Source organism: Choloepus didactylus, chromosome 5, assembly GCF_015220235.1.
Source record: "Choloepus didactylus isolate mChoDid1 chromosome 5, mChoDid1.pri, whole genome shotgun sequence".
In the NCBI taxonomy this organism is placed as follows: Eukaryota; Metazoa; Chordata; class Mammalia; order Pilosa; family Megalonychidae; genus Choloepus; species Choloepus didactylus.
This window is the reverse complement of record NC_051311.1, coordinates 34,027,134-34,048,452: the sequence shown is the minus strand read 5'-3', so window position 1 is coordinate 34,048,452 and position 21,319 is coordinate 34,027,134. Positions and strand designations below refer to the sequence as shown.

Sequence of the window (21,319 nt, the reverse complement as noted above, 5' to 3'; positions counted from 1 at the left end):
AGGCTACTGTGATCACCATTGTTTAACTTGTCTAGTTGTTGCATAGAAATAATTCTGCTGTTTTCCCATTATGATTTTCTCTACAGAATTTGATGTCCAACACTAATTGATATGTTATCTTCTGAGCTATGTAGCAAATAAAATACTCTCCTGATTTCCCACAAGAAAGAAGTGAAGAAAGACAGATAATTGATCTGTTTGGTTGGCAAACTATATTCAGTGAGTTCCAGAAGGGTAGGCATAGCAATGGATGCTTACAAACATATGCCAGAACTTTTCCAAGAACTTCGTAATGTTCTTAGAGAGATAAGAAATACCTAAATCTAGATCTCTTTTGATTAATCTCGGTGTTTTGCTTGGTCTCGGGTTACTGCAGGCCATTGTGGTTTGCATGAGGCTGGATGCTTCTGGAGAATGAAGGTTTTGGACTTCTGGGCAGGGTTAAGAAGTAAGAGCAGAGACTTGGGATGGTAGGTATCAGGAGAAAATAGAAGAATCAATAGCCATTGGAATTAGGAGGAAAAACAGTTTTAGTGCTTTATAGATAGATGACCCTACATCCCGGTTTTGGTTTATGCTGTTTGTCCTGGCTTGAGTTTTAATAGCATTTCCTTTTATTCTCAGTAGTGTCCTGGTTTGGGCAATGTCATATGTCAACAGATGTATTGAAAAAAAATTTAAATAGCAATAGATTGGGAATGAAGATTAAGGTAAAATAAATTTTGGGTACCAGTCCCCATTTCTGTCCCGTAATTTGATACTTACGTCAATTTCTATATTCATTGGAGGAGGATTGTTGACTCCATTTCTTAGAAGAAAAATGAAGGCATGGGAAATAGAACTTTGCTAAGGCTTTTGTAAAAAGTTCTTTCAAAGGTAGAATTGGAATTCAGAACTTAAAATCTTCATTGGCTGCACTTCCACCAACCCAACATGGTAGAGGAAATGGAAAAAGTAAAAGAAGTAATAGGGTATAATGTCAGCATTTCTTTCCTCTATTATGTGCTTGTCTGTATCACCATTTATACTAGATATGTTACTTGGTTTGCCAGGACAGTGAAGGAAAAAAATAATATCATAAGCCTTGTGATAATTTGCAAAAGAAATCTCATTTGCCCAGGCTATTACATTTCTGCTGTACCTTCAATGAAAATATATATTACTCTAAGTGATACCTGACATTTTCATGCTTTTAGTACTGGTTTCCTGGGATGCTTCCAATGGAGGTGGTTATTATTCACATTTGCCGAAGCTCTTTTCTCAAGTCCAGGAGCTCAGGGAGGTCATGGTCTTGGAACCATAGAGTACCAATTGTCAGAGATAAAAAAGGGGAAAATTGTTTCCTCGGGTCTCCATGTTCCTTTACCCCTCCTCAGAGTATTATATACAATCAGGGTTAAAAAGTGATCTCAGAGCAGGCATTGCTTTTGGTGGGTGTGAACTCCTAGAGAGATACTCCATCACATGAGGTGATGAGAGGTGAGAACAAAACAAGACAAAAGGCTCATGAAGAACTGAGATCTGGCATAATCATTCCATGACATCCCAAAATAGAAGCCAAGTCTCACAGTAAAGACAGGCTTGGAAGAAATCTCCTCTTCAATAGTGGAACATTCACAGAAGTGTAATTTAATTGCTGAAATATATGCAAAGTGAGATAGAATGAGGGGAGAGACAGGGACAGGGAAGCAGTTAATTGGGTATGGATTGTGGCTCTGAAAATACTCTTGGCTGGCATGTCTAGTATGGTCTGAAATTGCAGAGGAAGCCCTGGGAAGCCTATTGATTTCTGTTTGGGATCAAGGAACCATAAAATATGACAGCAGGAAGGATCCTTAGTGATCATTAAGTGCATTCTGAAGTGAAGAAAAGTCAAACCTGTAGAAATGAAGGATTTACTTAACTCCCAACTTTACCTGGTAACTAGTGGCAGGAACTGGGTTTACAACATCCGTACTGTGGTCACACTTTGACAGAGATGAAGTATGGGCAAGGCCAGATCCAAAACTATGTGTTGATTTTTGGACAGTGACGGGGTCTAGAATCACCCATGAGGTTGCTTTTTCTCCTAATTCTCATCAGGGAGTTTTTCCAACTTCCTAAGGTAGCACGGCCAAGAGGTTTAGAAACATTGGAAAAAAAAATATTTCTAAATGTGGACAGCCCTAAAGTAGTATCATGCATTTTCTTTGAACACTTATTGTAATATATTTCCTGTAACAATTTTGAATGAGAAGTAGAAACCAATGGTTTTAATTCTAGGCATCTTAGGGAAGTATATGGATTGGTAGGACACTGATGTTTTGTTTAAGTTCTGAATTTACTTACAGGCTCCCTGTTCAAGCTTTGGCACACACATTTGTTTTATTCCTATTTCAGCAAACCTTTACTGTCCACCAACTACAGTATTTTCTAGACCAGCATGGTCCAATAGAACTTTTTGAGATGAAGGAAATGATCTGTACCTGCCCTGTACAATATATTAGTCACTAGCCACATGTTGCTTTTGGGGATTTAAAATGTGGCTAGTGTAACTAAGAAATGGAATTTTAAATTTTGTTTAATTCCATTGAATTCAAACTAAATTTAAAAAAAAAAACACATATGACTATAGGATAGCATATTTCATATTGGCCAGCACAGCTCTAGACACTGGTATTGGGTGAAAACAAAGAAGAGCCTTGATCTCTGACTTTAAGGCACTCACAGTCTGGAGTGGTGGTGAGGGGAAGGCAGACAACGTGAGCAAATTATCACACTACCGTGGGATTAGTGTTATATGACAAGTCAGAATAAGGGCCTGTGGAGCACAGAAAAGCGTTCATGACTCTCCCTTTTGGGGTGGGGAGCATCAGGGAAATCTTGATGAAGAACTAACATTTGTACCTTGATGAATGAGCTGAGCCTACTCTATTCGTCAGAGATGAACAAAGGGAGGAAGGAATATTCTGTAATGGGGAAAACATACAAATTCTCAGTGGCGTAAAAAAGGCAGAGGGTCCCAGAGAGAATCTTCTACCTCTGAGTTTTGTTTTTTGTTCTTTGTTTTTTTTTCCCCTGTGAGGAGAAAAACCAGCAGAGTGGTTCAGTTTAGAAGCTCCTCTGAGATGTTCTGCCGCATTCTGTAATATGCTGTGTGGTATCAGACAAATCAGTCCACTGTTCTGGACTTCTGTCTCTTTTCTGTAAAGGAGGAATCATGACTTAAAAACCTGAAGGCAGGGGTGGGATGTTTTGTGCCTCCTCTCCCCCTCTAGGCTTAGTAATTATTAGCTTCAGTCTGGTTTGCCATAGATACCGTCTGCTTTCATTAGCTCCTGCGATGGCCTTCCTTGCAAGACCACAAACCATTCATGGTGTTGTCTTTGACACTGGGTAGTATTTAATTAACGTATCCTGGAGATCTGTGAAAAGTTAAACAGATTACCCCATTGCTGTTGGAGGTGATATACTACAACTAACATAATAGTTTCACGTTCTGGGTGCATGGAATGTGGGTGCATGGAATGTAGCTGCATTCTTTTTTTCCTTTAAGGCATTTTAAACCCCAAAGATAAACTCCTTACTCTAGAGAGCTTGTATAAGACTGAATGGTGTTCGGAACTGGCAGGCAGAGGTAAGATTTTGGAGATTCATTCATCTACCTTTTGTCAGTTAGCAGTGTACCAAGTATACAGGGGCTGTCGTGTGTTTTTTTGTTTGTTTTTTTTTTGTTTGTGAGGGGAATGTTAGATTTATTCTTCTCCACAGTCTACCTGCTGGCAAGATACAAAAGGTCCCTGCCAAACCGGGAGGGACCTCACTTCAGCTCCCCTAATAGGCAGGTGGATAACTGGTAGACCAGAAGAGTATGTATGAGGATGTAGAACTCACATTTTAAAATGAACCTCTCTGGCTTTTTATTTTGTGGGTCTCGAAGTTTCACTCATCCAAGATCGTCACATTCATCTGTAGGGAAGCCAATTTTACAAGAAATGGAACGGGGGGACTTGCTGTTGGATCAGTAAGAACCAGCTTTGGGAGATATCCATAAAGGGAAAACAGCCGGCAATTTGCCACATATATGTGCCTTGCCAGTCTATGGCATATCCTGGAGTGCTTTGAATCTGTCATCTCCCAAGGTGGAGAAGGTACCACATACCATATGATCATTAACACAGCAGGTATGGTTAAATACAGAGACCTAGTGCTAAGTTAATAGTCTGCTGAACAGAACTACTTTTTCAGGGTCCATAAAAAACGCACTCTTTGAGCTTCCCAAAATAAGGTTACCATACTTGTGTCTAAAAATTCCAGAATTTTGTTATGGTATTCATATCTAAATACCCACACTTACATGTATGGTTAGGAATGGGTTGAATATAGCATGCCTTTCATATTTTCATATGATCATATTTCATATGATGGGAATTTGTGGCCAGGGATCACAGAAAATAACTAATGAAGGAATAAAAAATTTGTTCTTGATTATGCTTTAACCCAGTGCTTTTCCAATTTTAATGTGCAAACAAATCAACTGGAGATTTTGTTTAAAATGCATCTTCTTTCTGATTCAGTGAGTCTGGAGACGATCCTGAAATTCTGTATTTCTAACAAACTCCCACATGAGGTGGATGCTCCTGGTCAACATATCACACTTTGGGTAGCAAAGCTAAGGGTCCACGTTATGTGTCCATTTGAAGAAATTGCCCAAATGTATGCCCAAGTACTTAGTTAGGAGTCTCTCAGAGTCTGAAGACAGAGCAAGTCTGAGAAACAAAGAACTGGAGTTGTTTGTTTATCTGTGGACACAGGTTTAGAAAGTGTGCAAAGGTTTTGGGATTCTGGGGTTTTCTGAAGAGAAGCAAAATAAAGCCTTCCGTTATCAAGTTCTGTGAATAATTTGTTTATCCCAAATATATTTTTGAGAATGTGCATTTGGCCCTTTCCCACTCAAGTTGCCCTCCCAGTGTCCCCGACAGTACTTTGACAGCACCATAATTGGAAATAGAAGAAAACTCTTGCCTTGGAAATGAGATGCTTATCTGGCTTTTGGGCGCTGGAGAATTGCATGAGCTGCTGGAGGCTTGCTGTTTGTCCCAGGAACAGCTGCTTTGTTTCCTACAGAAAGAAATGCCTGATGTTGGAAAGCCTGTGATGGATGTTGCTGTAGCCAACCACTGTCTCATTAGAGAAGAGAACTCTATGGCTCTATATAATGATTGCAAATGTTCCCTTTTGGCTATTTTAATAGTTATACTTCAAGCATATTTATTTTTCCTTATTTTCTGGTGTCTTTAAAAGAAAGCTACCTTATACTATATAACCTAGCTTAGAAAGTTACTACATTTTTGTCTCTGTGTGGAAAATACATATTTCTCAATTTTTAAAATTTTTATTATTATTGGAATATGATGTTTGATTTCTAGGCAATCTTTAATGTGAAAGGCAAACACATTCATTTTCTATCGGTTCCTTGAAAATGTTCCCAATTTAAGACCTCCAGAATGGTCATGCCAATATAGCACTATAGTGACAGTTAGTCTTCTATAATTCTGGTACTTAAATCATGAACAGCTAGTAGTATAGATTAATGCTTTATACAGTTTCAAAGCTGAAATCCCATGCTGCATTTAGATGGTTTAAAGCATTGATTTCTCATTCTGACAACTCTTAAGATATTGGCTGCCAAAAAATGGAGGAGGGGGGGTAGGTTGGTTAGTATCTATGATACATGTGTAGCTTGCTGTAGAGAATATTGGTGAAACAGTTTTCTTTATTATAAGTCGTGCTAGGGATATGAAGATTATTTTAAATCATTGTAAAAATAGGAATCAGGAAAACAAAACTTCCTCATTAAACTCAAGAATTAGGGTCAAAACAAAATTCAGTGTAATCTCTTATAGCAATGTAATTTGGCAATTTATCCAACATCTGACTTTGTGTAATTTTTTATTATTAAGGTCAGTCATTGGAAACACATTATATTTTGCAAGGGTTTCTGTCAAACTTTTAAAGTGCTTATTCTCATGAACAGTGCTGTTGCAGTATGGAAGAAGTACCCAAATCCAAATGCCTTAATAGCTTCTATTGATTTTAGTAGACCATTTCCATAATATATACCAGGGTATTTTATAATTTAATAGTATAAATACAAAATAATTTTAGTTAGGAGGAGTAACATCAGCTTTGCTATTCTGTTGTGTGCCATGTTAGTTTAGTTTATTCTGGTCACAAGTATGTTACCAGCACCTCATCTTCAGGGAGTGTTTTGAATATGGACTGATTGGGTTTGTATAGATTTTGTTATTTGTGTAAAAAATAGAGGGGAGGGGGGAAAATTTTTTTTGCAAAGATTCTCTATCTGATGTTAGCTTTTCTTTAACCCTAGATGTTCTTGCTCCTCTTCCATAGATGTTTCCCTTGTATGATAGCTTCTAGAATAGAGGGTTTGGGTAGGGAAGAAGTAGTGGGACACAAGGATGGGAAGGAAACATGAGGTTTCCATAATAGTACCTGCCACCTGTTACTACCCAGGTGGGATGCCAGAATGAGCACATATAATACCACTGCAAAGTTCAGGAGTCCCCAAGACCACCCTCAGGTTCAATAATTCACTAGAAGGACTCATAGAACTCAGAAAAGCTATTATACTCATGAAAGGATACAAATTTAAATCAGCCCATGGAAGAGACCCATAGTCACCTGAGTTCTAGGCATGTGGCTTTCACATACCATTGCTGGGGGAAACAGGCATGATCTGCACAATTCCACTGAGAGAGGACATCTGGAGATGCAGACAGAAAGACATTTGGAAATGCTAAGATAAGAGATGAAGCCCAGAGTTTGCCTTGGAGAAGCAATGTGAGAACCCACAGATGCTTAAAAAGAAAGCTCCTGGAAGCAGAAGCTGAAAGAAATGTAACCTGGGAGCAAAGGACTGACAGACACCAGCCACGTGCCTCCCAGCTGACAGAGGTGTTCCAGACGCCATCAGCGTTTCTTCAGTGAAGGTATCCTCTTGTTGATGCCTTAGTTTATGGCCTTATAACTGTAAATTTGTAACCTAATAAATCCCCTTTATAAAAACAAATACATTTCTGGTATATTGCATTCTAGCAGCTTTGGCAAACCAGAACAATATGCAAGGATATTCATCACAGCACTTTACATATATAAAGAACCTAAATGTGTAAGAATTAGAGAAGGTTAAAATAGGGATTGGTATAGTCTATGTAGCCATGGAAAATTATATCCAAAAAATACTTAAGAATATATGAAAATGCTTTGACTATATTAAGAAAATATTACAAACAAAATATGAAGACAGTATTATCCCAATTGTGTGTGTATGTGTAGTGGGCTGAAAATAAATTAAAAATAAATTGTGTTCCTAATTCTGCCAGGGTTGGGTTTGTAGAATAAAGCTGGAAAGGGAAGACAGTGGGAAAATTCTTACTGGTGGCAACCCCATTCCTTTTGCTGCCGCCCCCTGCATGTGAATCAGAGGGTGAATTTCTCTGTGGTTTCTCTATTCTGGTAGGAGTGGGTCCCAGAAAATGGAAATACAGGGTGGGCATAGAGTTGAGTAGGTTTGAAAGATAAATTTCTCCCAATAATATAGTGAGGTAAATTGAGTTTCTTAGAGTATCCAAACTAAGAAGTGCAAAAATTAGAGGAGCAGGGAACTGTGACTATAATAATGTAGAGTGAGCAAGGGGCAGAGAAACTCCACTGGGAAGAAAAGAAGAAGACATTCCAGTTAATGAGATGGTCAAAAACTTACAAGCAAAGTGCTGACTGATATTTCATTTTCAGTTGGTGTCTCCAGCCGTCAATAAAATTTGCTGTCTACCCAGAAGGCATATACATGATTCAAGTGCAAAATCAAAGAAAGGACAAAGTTCCTCCTCATATTTGAGGAAAGTGAACATCCATGTTCAGTGAGATTCTAGTAACATGCAAAGTGGGACTTCAGCGCTGAAGGGACTCTGGCAAACTGAGGCCCTGTGCATTCTTGGAAATCTTAGTAAGAGCATTTGACTCTCAACAGGTGATGAGCCAAGTGGCAGAAACCAGCTTTATTTTAAAGCCCAAAGCTGGGGAAGACCTCAACTAATATTTAGGTAACTAAATTAACATAAGATACAAACAGAGACCTAGGAAAACAGACTTGATAGATAGAACCATTTTTATCATTTTTAATCTATGGGTATTAAAATAAGAGGAATTTATTTTATTTTATTTTTTCCTTTGTGGTTTTTACTGCTTTCCAAATGTTTTGTAGTAACGTGTACTATTTTCATTATGGAGGGATAGAGCAACAAAGATCTTTTTCTCCAGTTTGCAGAAACTTTTTGACTGGAAGCTTCATTTCCTTGGCAGACCACTATTTCTGGGTTTATTTGCAGATAGGATTTTATAAATTTTCAAAGCCTCAGTTTACATTTGCCAACATATAGCAACCCCCACAGTACCTCCTTATACCAAGACTGACATTCTGTAAGAATGCAATGAAAACTAGATAACTGGCAAAAAGAGGGGTAAAGGTTTACTGGATATTCTTCAGATGTTCTTTCTGGATCAGGGACACATGCTAAGTTTTGTAACTGCTATAAAAGAGAGATGGGAGTTACCCATTGCAATTTAGAGGAGGACCAGAATAACACGATTGCTACTTCCCAGCCTCACCGAAGCAGATCTTTTCTTCATTTTAGAGACTGAAGATGTGAGGAAGTAGGCTGAAATATTGAAGAAGAAAAGGGTTAGTGCTTGTCAGTATCTAGACGGGAGAAATCATCCATCAAAATCAATCACAAACATCTGTTCAATGTGTGTCTGCGCAAGATGCAGTATGAATCAACCGGGAAGAGGTTTTCCTTTTTTCCAGTAGCTCCAGTGAGAGAGCTGCTTTAAAGGTGCTCTGTGTTCTCATAGTTCCCTGGCCTCTTGCAGCATCACTGTTTATCATCACTTGATCACTGGTCCATCTTTTGTGCTAGACTGTAAGTGATATGAGGGAGGTGTGGTGCCAGTCTGTAGCCCTAGGAACCTAGCACAGTACAAGCATATTGAAAAATTTAATATGTGTGTGTCTGAATAAGGAATGAATGAAGCTACGTAAGTTAAATAATTAGGTAAAGAGCATTTTTATTTTAATATTTAAACTGAGAAGCAAGTGTATATTAGGGAAGAGGTTGGAGGAGGAAAATTAATGGAAACAGAAGCCACAGGCCATTCTCTAACCCTATTAGTTAGAAAATTTTGGGGAAGTGAAAGTTAGGAGCAATTTGACTGAACATAGCTTATGATAAGGTCTTATGGATAGTGAAGTTACCTCTGTGGGCAATCTAAAAAAAAATATTGTAGTAACACGTATACACACAAAATGTCCCGTTTTAACTATTGTGCTGTGCACAATTCAGTGATGGTGGGCAATTTGGGGGAGGTTGATTCTTTTAGTCATACACTGTCTGAAGTGTAGTAAGTACTAATAGATGCTGAAAACAATAGCTACTATGATTCTGAACTATTCTGCAGAATCACAAAAATAATTATACATGATCGTTATATTCACTCCAAGCTTTTGTCTGCTTCATAGTGTTTCTTTAAACTTTTATTTGTTTCTTCAGTATGTTTCAAATGCTAGCAAATCCTGTTCCTGAGATTGAAATGATTATTTCTTCTTTTCCCATTGTTACACATAGAAAATATACAAGTAATCCATGATATATACAGGAAGGATGAAAAGTATATGAAGGAAAAGGTGGTGAAAATAAGCAGATAATTTCATGCACTGTTTAATATTGTGACATTAATTCCTGTAGTAAGAAGCAATGGATATTAATAACATTTTTGTTATGACTTATTACAGTGAATGCAGGATACAAGAAACATGCTTTCCTTATCTCTTTTTTTTTTTTTTTTTTTTTTGGCTGGGTGTACTTTATTGATGGTACATGACAGAGTAGGGCTCTCAGCCCCTCCCCTTCCTTGGGGGGTCTGGGATGGAAGCTGTGGAGGATGGGTGACACTTGGTGTCGGGATTGATTTGGGGCCAGGACTCCCCAGCAGCTGACAGCCTCTCTTCCTCTCATGCTGTTGCTGGGGCTGGTGGTTCAGGGGCTCTTACTCCTTGGAGGCCATGTAGACTATAAGGTCCACCACCCTGTTGCTGTAGCCCAATTCATTGTCATACCAGAAAATGAGCTTGACGAAGTGGTCGTTGAGGGCATTGCCAGCCCCAGCATCAAAAGTGGAAGAGTGCGAGTCACTGTTAAAGTCGCAGGAGACAACCTGGTCTTCAGTGTAGCCCAGGATGCCCTTCAGGGGGCCCTCTGATGCCTGCTTCACCACCTTCTTGATGTCATCGTATTTGGCCGCTTTCTCCAGCCGGCAGGTCAGATCCATGATGGACACGTTGGGGGTGGGGACATGGAAGGCCATGCCAGTGAGCTTCCCATTCAGCTCTGGGATGACCTTGCCCACCGCCTTGGCGGCGCCGGTAGAAGCAGGGATGATGTTCTGGGCAGCCCCACGGCTGTCACGCCACATTTTCCCAAAGGGGCCATCCACAGTCTTCTCGGTGGCAGTGATGGCGTGGACAGTGGTCATGAGTCCCTCCACAATGCCAAAGTTGTCATGGATGACCTTGGCCAGGGGTGCCAGGCAGTTGGTGGTACAGGAAGCATTGCTGACGATCTTGAGGGACTTGTCATACTTCTCATGGTTCATGCCCATCACAAACATGGGGGCATCGGCCGAAGGGGCAGAGATGATGACTCTCTTGGCACCACCCTTCAAGTAAGCCCCAGCCTTCTCCATGGTTGTGAAGACACCAGTGGACTCCACAACATATTCAGCACCAGCATCACCCCATTTGATGTTGGTGGGATCTTGCTCCTGGAAAATAATAATTGGACTCCCATTGATGACAAGCTTCCCGTTCTCAGCCTTGACGGTGCCTTTGAATTTGCCATGGGTGGAATCATACTGGAACATGTAGACCATGTAGTTGAGGTCAATGAAGGGGTCATTGATGGCCACAACCTGCACTTTGCTGGAAAGTATAGCAGCCCTGGTGACCAGGCGCCCAATACGGCCAAATCTGTTTATTCCGACCTTCACCATCGTGTTTCAGAGATGCGGCTGGTACTGCACAAAAAGATGCGGCTGTCTGGCTAGCGGGCAGGAGCAGAGAGCCTTTCCTTATCTCTTATATTGTTGTTTCAGTAGCTCAAGTGAGAGTATTTCTTAAAAAAAAAAAAAAAAAAATCTTCCAATGCCATAGAGCTGAATTGTGAGTACTTATCATTTCACCTAACAAATATCGATATTTTGCCACTTACAAGTTGTATAAATGATCATTAAGATGATTTGTTGGACACAGTACACACTAGTAACCTATAAATAATGTGCAGATGCAGGCTATAAACTGTGACGCTCAAAATCCAAGCAGTGACCATAGTAGGAGATATTTCACATCTTAATAAACAATTACTGTAACAGATTAAGAATACAAAAATCAATCTAGGAGTCCAGTAATTTGAAATTAGATGGCCTAATCCAAATACAGTGGGCTAGCATTGCAATAATCTAAATGATGTTTGCCACACAGTAGTTTAAAGGATGTAAGCTGACCCAGAATTCAGGCTTTGTAAAAGTGATTTGTGCTTTGTATTCAAATTTGGAATTCTACAGGTATTTGTGGGAAAATGCTAATTGGTACATTAATAAGGCTTACACAGTTTACCATGTTGATGGCTTTTAGTGATGTGCTCTGTGGGATTTAAGAAAACATAAAAAGCGTTTTTGTCTCAAATTGCTTGCATGGAGATCCTGTCCCTGTATGCACATATAAAAGAGAGCTAACTATATAAACTCTCTCACAGTACAGACTAAGGAACCCAGAAGAAACTTGAAATGATCCACAACCCAGTCTCTTTACTTGATAGAAGTTAGAATTGTAACCAAAAGATGTGAAGTGTCTTGTCTAAGATTACTAAATGGCAGAGTTGGGACTGAACACGTTTCTCAGTTCTCCCTGGAGGGCTCTTGCTCCATATTGCCTCCGTGACAAGTGTCGAATGAGTGGTAAAGGCAACAAGTGCCAGGAGAGAACATCTTGAGGCTGTTCCTCCTGGAGCTGCCACTTGCAGGACGCTGCAGGCTGCTTGTAATACTGACTGTCTGGGCTTTTCACTGCAGTGTGACATCTTTCTCCACTTCAGTGTCAACGTTGCTTTACACACCACAGCGCACACCATCATCACAAGGGTGTTAAACAGAACACCCACTCCACACTTTGGAGTAGGATTCAAGATAGAGCTTATAGTCATTTCTGAAATGTATGTCATTCAAACCTAAAGCCAACACCATGCAGCACTGGGAAAAAAAAAATCATTCTGGGCTGGATGAGTCAGGGAAGTATCATGGAAGAGTGCCCACACAGGATTTGATAGATTAGAGGGAGGTAGGGAAGGGCAGTGATTAAAGTTGCAGAAGAAGTAGGAGGCAGAGAGGGGGCCTGCCTCGGTTTCCTTGGGCAGCTGGAACAAAGTACCACAAACTGGGTGGCTTAAACAACAGAATTGTATTCTCTCACAGTTCTGGAGGCTGAAAGTCTGAAATCAAGGTGTTGGCAGGGTCAGGTCACCTCCAAAGACTCTAAGAGGGATCTCTCCTTGCCTCTTCTTAGCAGCTGGTAGTTTTCTAGCCACCCTTGACATTCCTTGGCTTGCAGCTGCAGCCCTCCCATCTCTGCATCCCTCATCAGTGGCATTCAGCTTTCATCTCTCTGTCGCTGTCATCAAATTTCCCTCCTCTTAAAGGACCTCAGTCATATTGGATTAGGGCCCATCCCAACCCAGTTTGGCCTCTTCTTTATTAATTACATAGTCAAAGATCCTATTTCCAAATAAGGTCATGTTCACAGGAACAGGGGTTAGGATTTGAACATAGCTGTTTGGGGGACACCATTCAGCCCGTCATGGCCAGGCAGATTACCAGTGAGGGTGGGCTGTGAATGGGTTGGATCCATGCGGGGCCGGGCCACCCTTTGGAGCGCTGGGCGTGTCCTGCGCACTTGAACCCATATGGCACTAAAGAAGATGGCTTCGTAACTTCCTTTTTAGAGAAGTAATCAGCTGGAGGTGGCATTTGAAGGCTGGAAAGAGCTCCCACTTGATTTTGGGTATCCAGGGATATTAACAGGGGAGTGGGTGCCGGAGGAACTAGGATAGGAAAGATGCATGTCACATGTTTCAGATATCCTTTCAGAATATCCCAGGTATAGACAAATAGATCACTCCTGAGATTTGGTTCAGCAACTCTCTTCATTTCAAAGTTGAAGCCAAGCTAACTCTTCAAGGGTGGCCGAATGAGGGAAAGTCGCATTTAGCGATGCTGAACTGTGAGGCCAGGACACAGCTTATACCATCTCCTATAAATAATGTCCTAGTTTGTACAAATTACCCAAGCCAGGATGGTTCTCACACACTTCTGCACATGATTTCTGCAATCCTCTCCCAAAGTATTTCTAGTTTTTTGTTTTTTGTTTTTTTTTTAAATCATAAATTTAAAATAAACTGAGGTGGAACTTTTAGTTGCAAAGCATTAAGTAGTTTTCAATTTTGTAACGGAAGAAAAGAATGTGCCGATTCTTTATTAATGATAGTGGTACATGCCCAGGATATGAATTATTTAGGCAACATTTTCTAAAGTGGAGAACTGTTGGCAAGGTACTATCCACACAGTAAATATAATTGTACCAGACTCAATTGTAAATTATGAAATAGGTTGAGGCTAATATTTCTGAATTTTCATAGAGCTCAAGGGACTCTCAATTTCCCGCCATAGGTGGACATCCAGTGCCTGCTGAATTTATTCCCAGGCAGGTTTCATCAGACCCTGTGCTCAGGAAAGGATCAGAAGAGACCCTTCCACAAGGGGAAAAGGACTAGAGGAAGTCACCCCTTTCAGCAATGTTTGCATTTCAGTAGGAACAAAGGCTGAAGCCTAGGGAGGAAGCAGATAAGAGGAGAATTTTAAGCACCAGCTGGAAAGTGATTGCAGTTGCTGGGAAGAGGGGCTTTTGGACCATATTGAGCATACACCTCTTCCATTCTCAATCCTGATAGTCTGGGTGGGTTCCTCCATGGACTGCGTTTCTCACTAAGCACATATTCACCTTACCTTCTGGAAGATATTTTCCATATGCCATTTTGCTTATTTTTAGCCCAGATTTAAATTCTTTCCTTCCTAAAATGAGATTCTGCACCAAGATGTCACAGAGAAAGTGGATGACAAAGTTAGAAGTTGCTGAAGTTTGTTTGAAGGGCTCTGTAAGCATAGTTTGATTCCAGGAAAGCTGTCTTTCTTGAGGATTCTCTATCAGGTCCCAGAAGCCTTTTTCTGAGAATCCTTATGTCCCAGAAACCCTGTGATGTATTATCGGAGAGGCCTTTTTCGAATGCATAAAGAATGCTGCTTTTGTAATATGAAAGCAAATATCTGTAGGATAATAAAACCTGTTCTAAAGCATGAGGAAAAAAATGATCTCAGAAAAACCTAAAAATTTCAAATCTGAACATACACAACGAAGTGAAAGTGTCGGGCATTTACAGTGTTTGAATGATTTAAACATGCTTCCACCCCCATCAGAAGGATAAGCAATCAGCAAGAGTCTGGGTATTTCGTTTAGGACCAATATTCTGTACCATCTTTAAGGACAGCCTTTTGAATGAGTGTGCTTGGATTCATCTCATCTCAGTTGTTACCTCCTTAGGCCTCAGAAAGCCCGATGGTGATGTTTCCATTTTATCACTCCTTCACAAATGTCTGGGCCCTTTAATCAGCAGAAGCCCCATTGAATAGAGCCGAATATCACCCTTTAACACTTATTCAGTAACTTTGCACCTCTCTCCAGACTCACTCTTGTCTTTTTTTTGTTTGTTTTTTGTTTGCTTTGTTTTGTTTTGTTTTGTTTAACATGACCGGAAAGCAAATCTTTGCAGAGTCTTTTGCTGAAGTGGCACGGTACTGCCCTCATTCATTTCAACATTCATCCATTTCGCTTTCTTACTGAGCCCGGCTCACTGTTCTACCAAAGTATCAGTGCCAATTTCTCTCTCTCAGATTATTAGGCATCCAAAGTTGCTACATAAACCTCACATTTCTAAACTTGCACTGGATGTGAACAGACCTGATGATTTGTTTCCTTTTAAATAAAGTGCTTGATTGCTGGGTCATTGATGGTCACTGCCAACATAGTAAACATGCACAGGGTGTGGGGAATGTGATTTAATAAAACATTCTGCTTCCTTTTTGTCTTTGAGATGTATAAAGCAGTGTGCGCCATGCATTGAAAATGCATCTCATTCAGAATTTCCCAGGAAACAAAACATAGACGATAGTGACAAGAGGCAGTGAAAGAGGAATCCAGTTTGTTTATTTGGAATGCAGTTTGTTCTTAATTCAATAGTTTGTCTGATGGATCTGTAGTAGTAGTAGTAGTGGGGAAGGGCTGGCTGGCTCCCTGTGCCCATGGAGAGAAGGGCTTGAGAGAGCTCTCAGTGGAACTGATATTTAGTAAGTGGCCTTTCATCAAGAACCCACAAGATAGAAAAACCCGCACTTCCCACAAGTCCAAGAAGCTTCTTCTTACAGTCAGCTGACATGCCCTTCATAAAAGTCCATTTGAATTCAACAATTTGTTGAGCAATTAATATAAATAGATCATCTAAAATTCAGTCTCCATCAAATGAGTTTGTAATTTTTTCATTGCAGTAGATTAGGATCTTTGCATCTTGTAAATTAAAATAGAAGTAGCCAGTTTTTGGTGTAAAAAATGATATATATTAATTTCCCTAGGATGTATCTTGTAAGCTTGCCCTACTGTTATGTGGTCAGTAATTTAATGTGGCTGACCATTATAAGCACAACATCAGTTTTCTTTGGAACCATTTTAGTAGATCCATCAAGATTGATGTGTAAAGATCAATTGCTAGTGTTTGTCAGTTATAAAAGGATATTTGATAGATTTTAATTAATCTGCATTATATGGAGAGTTGGAAAAAAGTCTTTAATGCTTGAATGAGAAAAAATTGATATTCTGTAAACACTAATGTTTTTTATATTCTGTGAGCATATTGCAATGCATAAGCAGTTTAACAGTGAAATAAATCAAGAATCCCCCAGCACTTCCCAGTCAGCTCAGCCCCATAGATACTTATTTGGGTTTCTTTAGTTCTCCCCTTTCTCTGTGCTCCGAGCTTTTGACTCATCATATTTCCATCTTGCAGAAATGTACTTAATTCTCTTGACTTTCACTCAGATTTCCTTGTTCACTGGCTATAGTGAATAACTTATTTCTGTGACCTTCGTGCTGTACATTTTATTGTGTCTTTAACAGTCAGAGACCCAGACTGCTGATGTCATATGATCTCTAGGTTTAAAAGCATATATTTTTTAATGTGTCCGATCACTTGGTAGCTATGGAATACAGAAGTATTTGTGACAACGGCAGTAGCTGATATGAATTTATCATGTGGGTGCCAATTTTTTTGTGAAAAGTGCTTAACATATTTTATCTCATTTAATACAATGGTGTTGTCACTATTTTTATATCCACCTTGCAATTGAGGAAATTGGGGGTCAGGCAGTTCAAATAACTTGCTTGAAGTCTCATAGCTACCAAGATCTAGGAAGAACTGAACCTGGAAACTGAGTAGAAAGCCCATGACCACTATAGAATGCAGGGTTCTGCCTTTGGTGGCTGCGGATGTGTGATTATGATGTTTTAAAAGAACATGTTTCTTTGATGCTTCCTTTCCTTATAATATTTGGACTTCTTTTAATTTCTTGTTATATGCACATAAAAGTGGCATTCTCTAATGAATGAATTAAAGGCTGTTAGCACAGACACTGGTTTCTTAAGCTATTATATTATTTAGTGATGTGTCACACTTAAATATAATTCAATCCACATTCTAATAGATCACTGTACAATAATCCTCCTTTTGGTATTTCGAAAACATCAAAAAACATTTTTATAAAAGATACCAAATAGAGTTTTTAAATTGGGGAAATAAACAGTGAAGATGTTACAAAGAAGAGACAGTTCTTCACGTCTTTTCTTTTGGGTTAGATTATCAACATCAGTTCTCTGGCTCTCTCTTACCTTTCTGCGGTGACTGTAGTTCAAATAGAGGAGGTAGTTTTGGAGAACTCAGAAACATAAATCATTTAAAGGATTCCATTTGTTCAGGTTTTAGCAATGAAACCCACAATTGTAGGTGCCTTTCTAACATTCTCTATACTTAGATCTGATGGAAAGAGCCAGAGGCAGGTACAATAGGAGAAACCACTCATTGCAGGTCAGGATTTGCCTTCCCCCACCCACTGCTAAACTGAAGCCCAGATGTAAGCTTTTCTTTCTCTGGAAAGCAGCATTCTCCTTTCAAAGTATGAAAATGTTCTATTTTTATTAATTTTTTTCCTTATGTTTACTCATTGTCTTGTTTTTTTTTCCACTTTTTTCTTTGCTGAGATTTAAGACTGCATCAATTTCTGTATTGCAGACTTGCTAAGATGACTGGCTCCTCCTTGGTTGCCTTCTCCTGTAATATAAATATATGAGGATGACCGCTGAAATTAAAAAGGCAATAAATTTAGAACCAATTATAGGAAACATTTTTAGTGCAGGGTGTCATATTTATGAGAAGTCATTGGAACAGACATTCCATGAGAAATGTGTAGCCATTTACCCATGTCAGGAACTATGAACTTGAGGCAATGCTTGTGTCATGTGGGTGATGGAGTTACCTCAGACCCCGAATCAGAGGTGATTCTTTTCTTATCAGAGGGAGAAAAAAAGTTGGCACAACCAGAAATGTATGTGGCTAATTATTTAGTAATTGAAGCTGATGAAGAAAAGATATTGTAGCTTGGATAGTTAGAAATGGGGTTCAGTTCTGGTTAGCTGCAAGCTAACGGATCTAATAACTAGCATAGTCCGATAGCCAGTTAGGGTCAGATTCCAGATTATCTGAAAGAGCTCCAATAGCAGAAAGAGAAGGCGTTAGGAATGCCAGTCTGAATTGATGACCATCCCAAGTACTCTGAGGTAGAATGGGTAAGACCAGCAGCAGGATTTAAGCCAGGAGGCTAGCTGTGATCAGATGGAGAGACAGGATTGAGGACCTCATATATTTGGGTGTTGTAGAGAAGGAGCATGTGGAATCAATGGGTTTTGTCCAGTCTGTTCTCTTTAGGGTTCTGAAGTTTTATATTTTATCAAAGTGACCGGATTTCAAAAGCAATGTTAGCGTGTCCCCACTGAAGTGTTAGGATCCCTTCATTGAATTGGGGATGTAGTGGTTAATTCTTAGGGCAGAGGCTTTGGAAAATATCTGAAAGAGTCAACACTTAAAAGCTCTTTTTCTAGAGGCAAACCAGCAGAATTGGCAAGTTGACAGAGCAGTTAATGTTTCTTACCCAGGAATTGATGTGAACATCCAAGGGCCTCTGTACCTTTTAATCTTCAAGAACTGCATGCTGAATATTTTGATTTAAGGGAACCATAAATGAATGACACTTTTTCGTTCCAAAGTGTGATCCTAAATGACAGCAGAATTAGCATCCACTTGTTAAAAGTTAAGGACCGCACTACTTTAGTGTTGTTAGCGGTACTGAAATGGCAAACCAGTCCTGTTGTGGCTCTTAGGGTAAGCCCCAGCCTCAGAAATGATCAGTGAGCCTAGTTTTAGGATAGCCAATAATTGACTTAGCAAAGAAACTAAGATGGCATAAATGGCATCAAATGGCCAATATTGACATCTTTTGACTTGGAAAATGCTGTTTTAAACCCACCTTGCTACTAATTGAGATGTATCTGAATTATTCAGTTTTGCTGAAAATGACTTGAGGTATATTTGCATCTGGGACAAAGATGTTGTAGATTTCTAAAATGAAAGAGGTTTAAATATTCTTAAAAGAGGAAGGGAATGAATGCTTCAGTATTTCCTGAATGCAAGGCCTTATAGCTTTACCATGTTTGATCACTGCCTGGCATTTGGCGGAATACTGATTTTACAGATGAGAAAACCAAGGATCAAAAATATTATGCAAATTTCCCAAAGGCACATAGCTAATAAATGGTAGAGGCATGCTCCAAACCAAGTTGCCCATCTCCAAAGCATATGTTCATTTTGCTGTATCTTCAAAAGTGTGTGGGCAGCTTTATTCCATGGCACTGAACTTGATAGCCAATCATTTTATTTCCTTTTTTTTTTTTAATTTTCAGACAATGTGTGTAAGTCTCTGCCAGCTCTGTAATTCCATCTCAAGTCTGAAGTCACACCAATGTATGAGTAGGGTTGTTATCTCTTGTATCAGTGGACCTGTCCACTGCAGGAAAAGATTTCATAAATATGTCACACTGCTTTGCTTTTCTATTATAATGCCTTTTTTTTAAAAGAACCATGACATGGGTGAAGACAAGGCTGATGGAAGGTGGATGGGGCAGGACACTGCTCTGTCCTTGTTCAAGAACTCGTGTCTTCTCCTTTAATCCCCAGTCATCTGTATTCAAGGAGACTTTCTTAGCAAAATTCCACGCACATGATTCTCTTTTCTAAAGCATGCCTCCCATGCTTTCACCTGAAGAAAAATGTTTTCCCCTCATTTCTCCCTTTCCTGTACCCCTTCTTTTTAAAAATGTAAGAAATATAATGCAAGAACCACCACCCTTCACTTAAGCAAATTCCATTTAAAGCACAATATGCATCATTAAAATATCCTTGCGATGCTACTCTACCTCGAATTGTGCTTTTAGCAAAATGCAATTTATTTGAATTATTTCGCGCAGTCAAGTCATGTAAAATAAAGAAGTATTTCAGCATTATCCTTCCAGTGTTGACTTGGGTTTAGTACACATTCATAGGACACTAGAAACTCTTACCCTGGGCTTTGAGAATCCAATGGGTGTGTATGAAATGGAAAAGATTTGACAAATATTCCCTAGCCTTGGGTGAAACTGTTTGTTTTAAGAGTGATGCTTTAGGCAGAAATTAGTTTTCAGAACATTAAAAGATTCCAGTGATAATATTTGCAAATCCTTTCATGTGCATGAAAAATTAGCAACTAAATCTGGCCATTAAAGCATAATCTTTATTTGACCAAAGCATGTTATAAAAATGGAATAAACTATAATTTAACATAGCTGACAGCTAATTACCTGAAGTCTGATTAAAGGGAAAACTAAATTTACTTAATTAGTGTTTTGGTGTTCAGTCTGTATACATATAAATATGCTTATCTCTTCTTCTACATGAACATTGCTAGAAATAAATTATCATTTTTATTTTGTCCCATTCAAATGCTGCCAAACTGAAGGACAGAATTAGAAGAATGGGTATTTTACTGACAAAGATAACAGGTGTTTGTAGACTATGAGCCTATTAGAGGGAAAAGAGCTTGTTAACATAAGAATGGGATGTTTATGACTAAGTAGTTTTCTTTTGTTTTTCCTGTAATGGCTCATCCGTTAATTGTCAGCAAGAAGAGAGCCAACTTGTGGAATGAACCACCCCCTGCCAATAAATCCTGGCATAGTCATAAAGAAATATACACATAATTAAGCCCTCTGAGGCAAATGGACTTTGATAGACTATGAAGTTCCTTTGAAAGCCTCAAAATCACTTGTTGGTATTTGGGGACGTTGCCTTTTTTAGGGTTTGAAGAACTGTAGAGTTAAGTACATTCAAAAGTAGAAGAGGTTTTATGAAACTTGAGTCTCTCAGTTTTCACCTACAAGTTCTGCTGTTTCAGAGTTCTCCTAACAGATGGAATTTTAAAGTGAGACATATGTAACACTCAAAAAGCAGTATAATGAATTAACCTTCCTTTTTGAGCTTCTGAAATAAAAGAAGCTTATATTAATTTTACAAAGTGATCTGAAAATAGCAGGATGCTATTCTTGAAACAGAATTTTCTTTACCTAATGGCCAACTTAGCAATAGTTTGGTTTTATATTTATAAATGATTATAATTGGACTAAAATATTATTTTTTAAAAAGCCTTACAGGTTTTAATCAAAATCTCCAAATAAAAGAAAGTCTTAATTAAATTTAAAACTACTTCCTAGACCTGAGCTCTCCAATGTTATTTTTTTTTCTCAGTGAACATCCTCTATGATTAAAATAGAATGTAAGTGATGAAATATCCAGTGATTTAAAGGATAGTATCATAGAAACACACCCGAACCCAAAGCAAATAAAGAAATCACTTTAGACTTTTGGAATGTAGAAGATGAAAGAGACATGCTCTTGTGAGTTTTGCA

General features: G+C 39.0%; 2 protein-coding genes across 7 annotated transcripts in view; one reads left to right on the top strand and one right to left on the bottom strand.

Moving 5' to 3' along the window:
• DPP6 (dipeptidyl peptidase like 6) overlaps positions 1–21,319 on the top strand; it is a 1,366,335-nt gene that overhangs the window by 690,002 nt on the left and 655,014 nt on the right. The gene's annotated exons all lie outside the window — the stretch shown is intronic.
• LOC119533883 (glyceraldehyde-3-phosphate dehydrogenase-like) lies at positions 10,108–11,109 on the bottom strand. The gene has a single exon (XM_037835756.1). It carries the CDS (start codon positions 11,107–11,109, stop codon positions 10,108–10,110), a length of 1,002 nt encoding a protein of 333 aa, XP_037691684.1.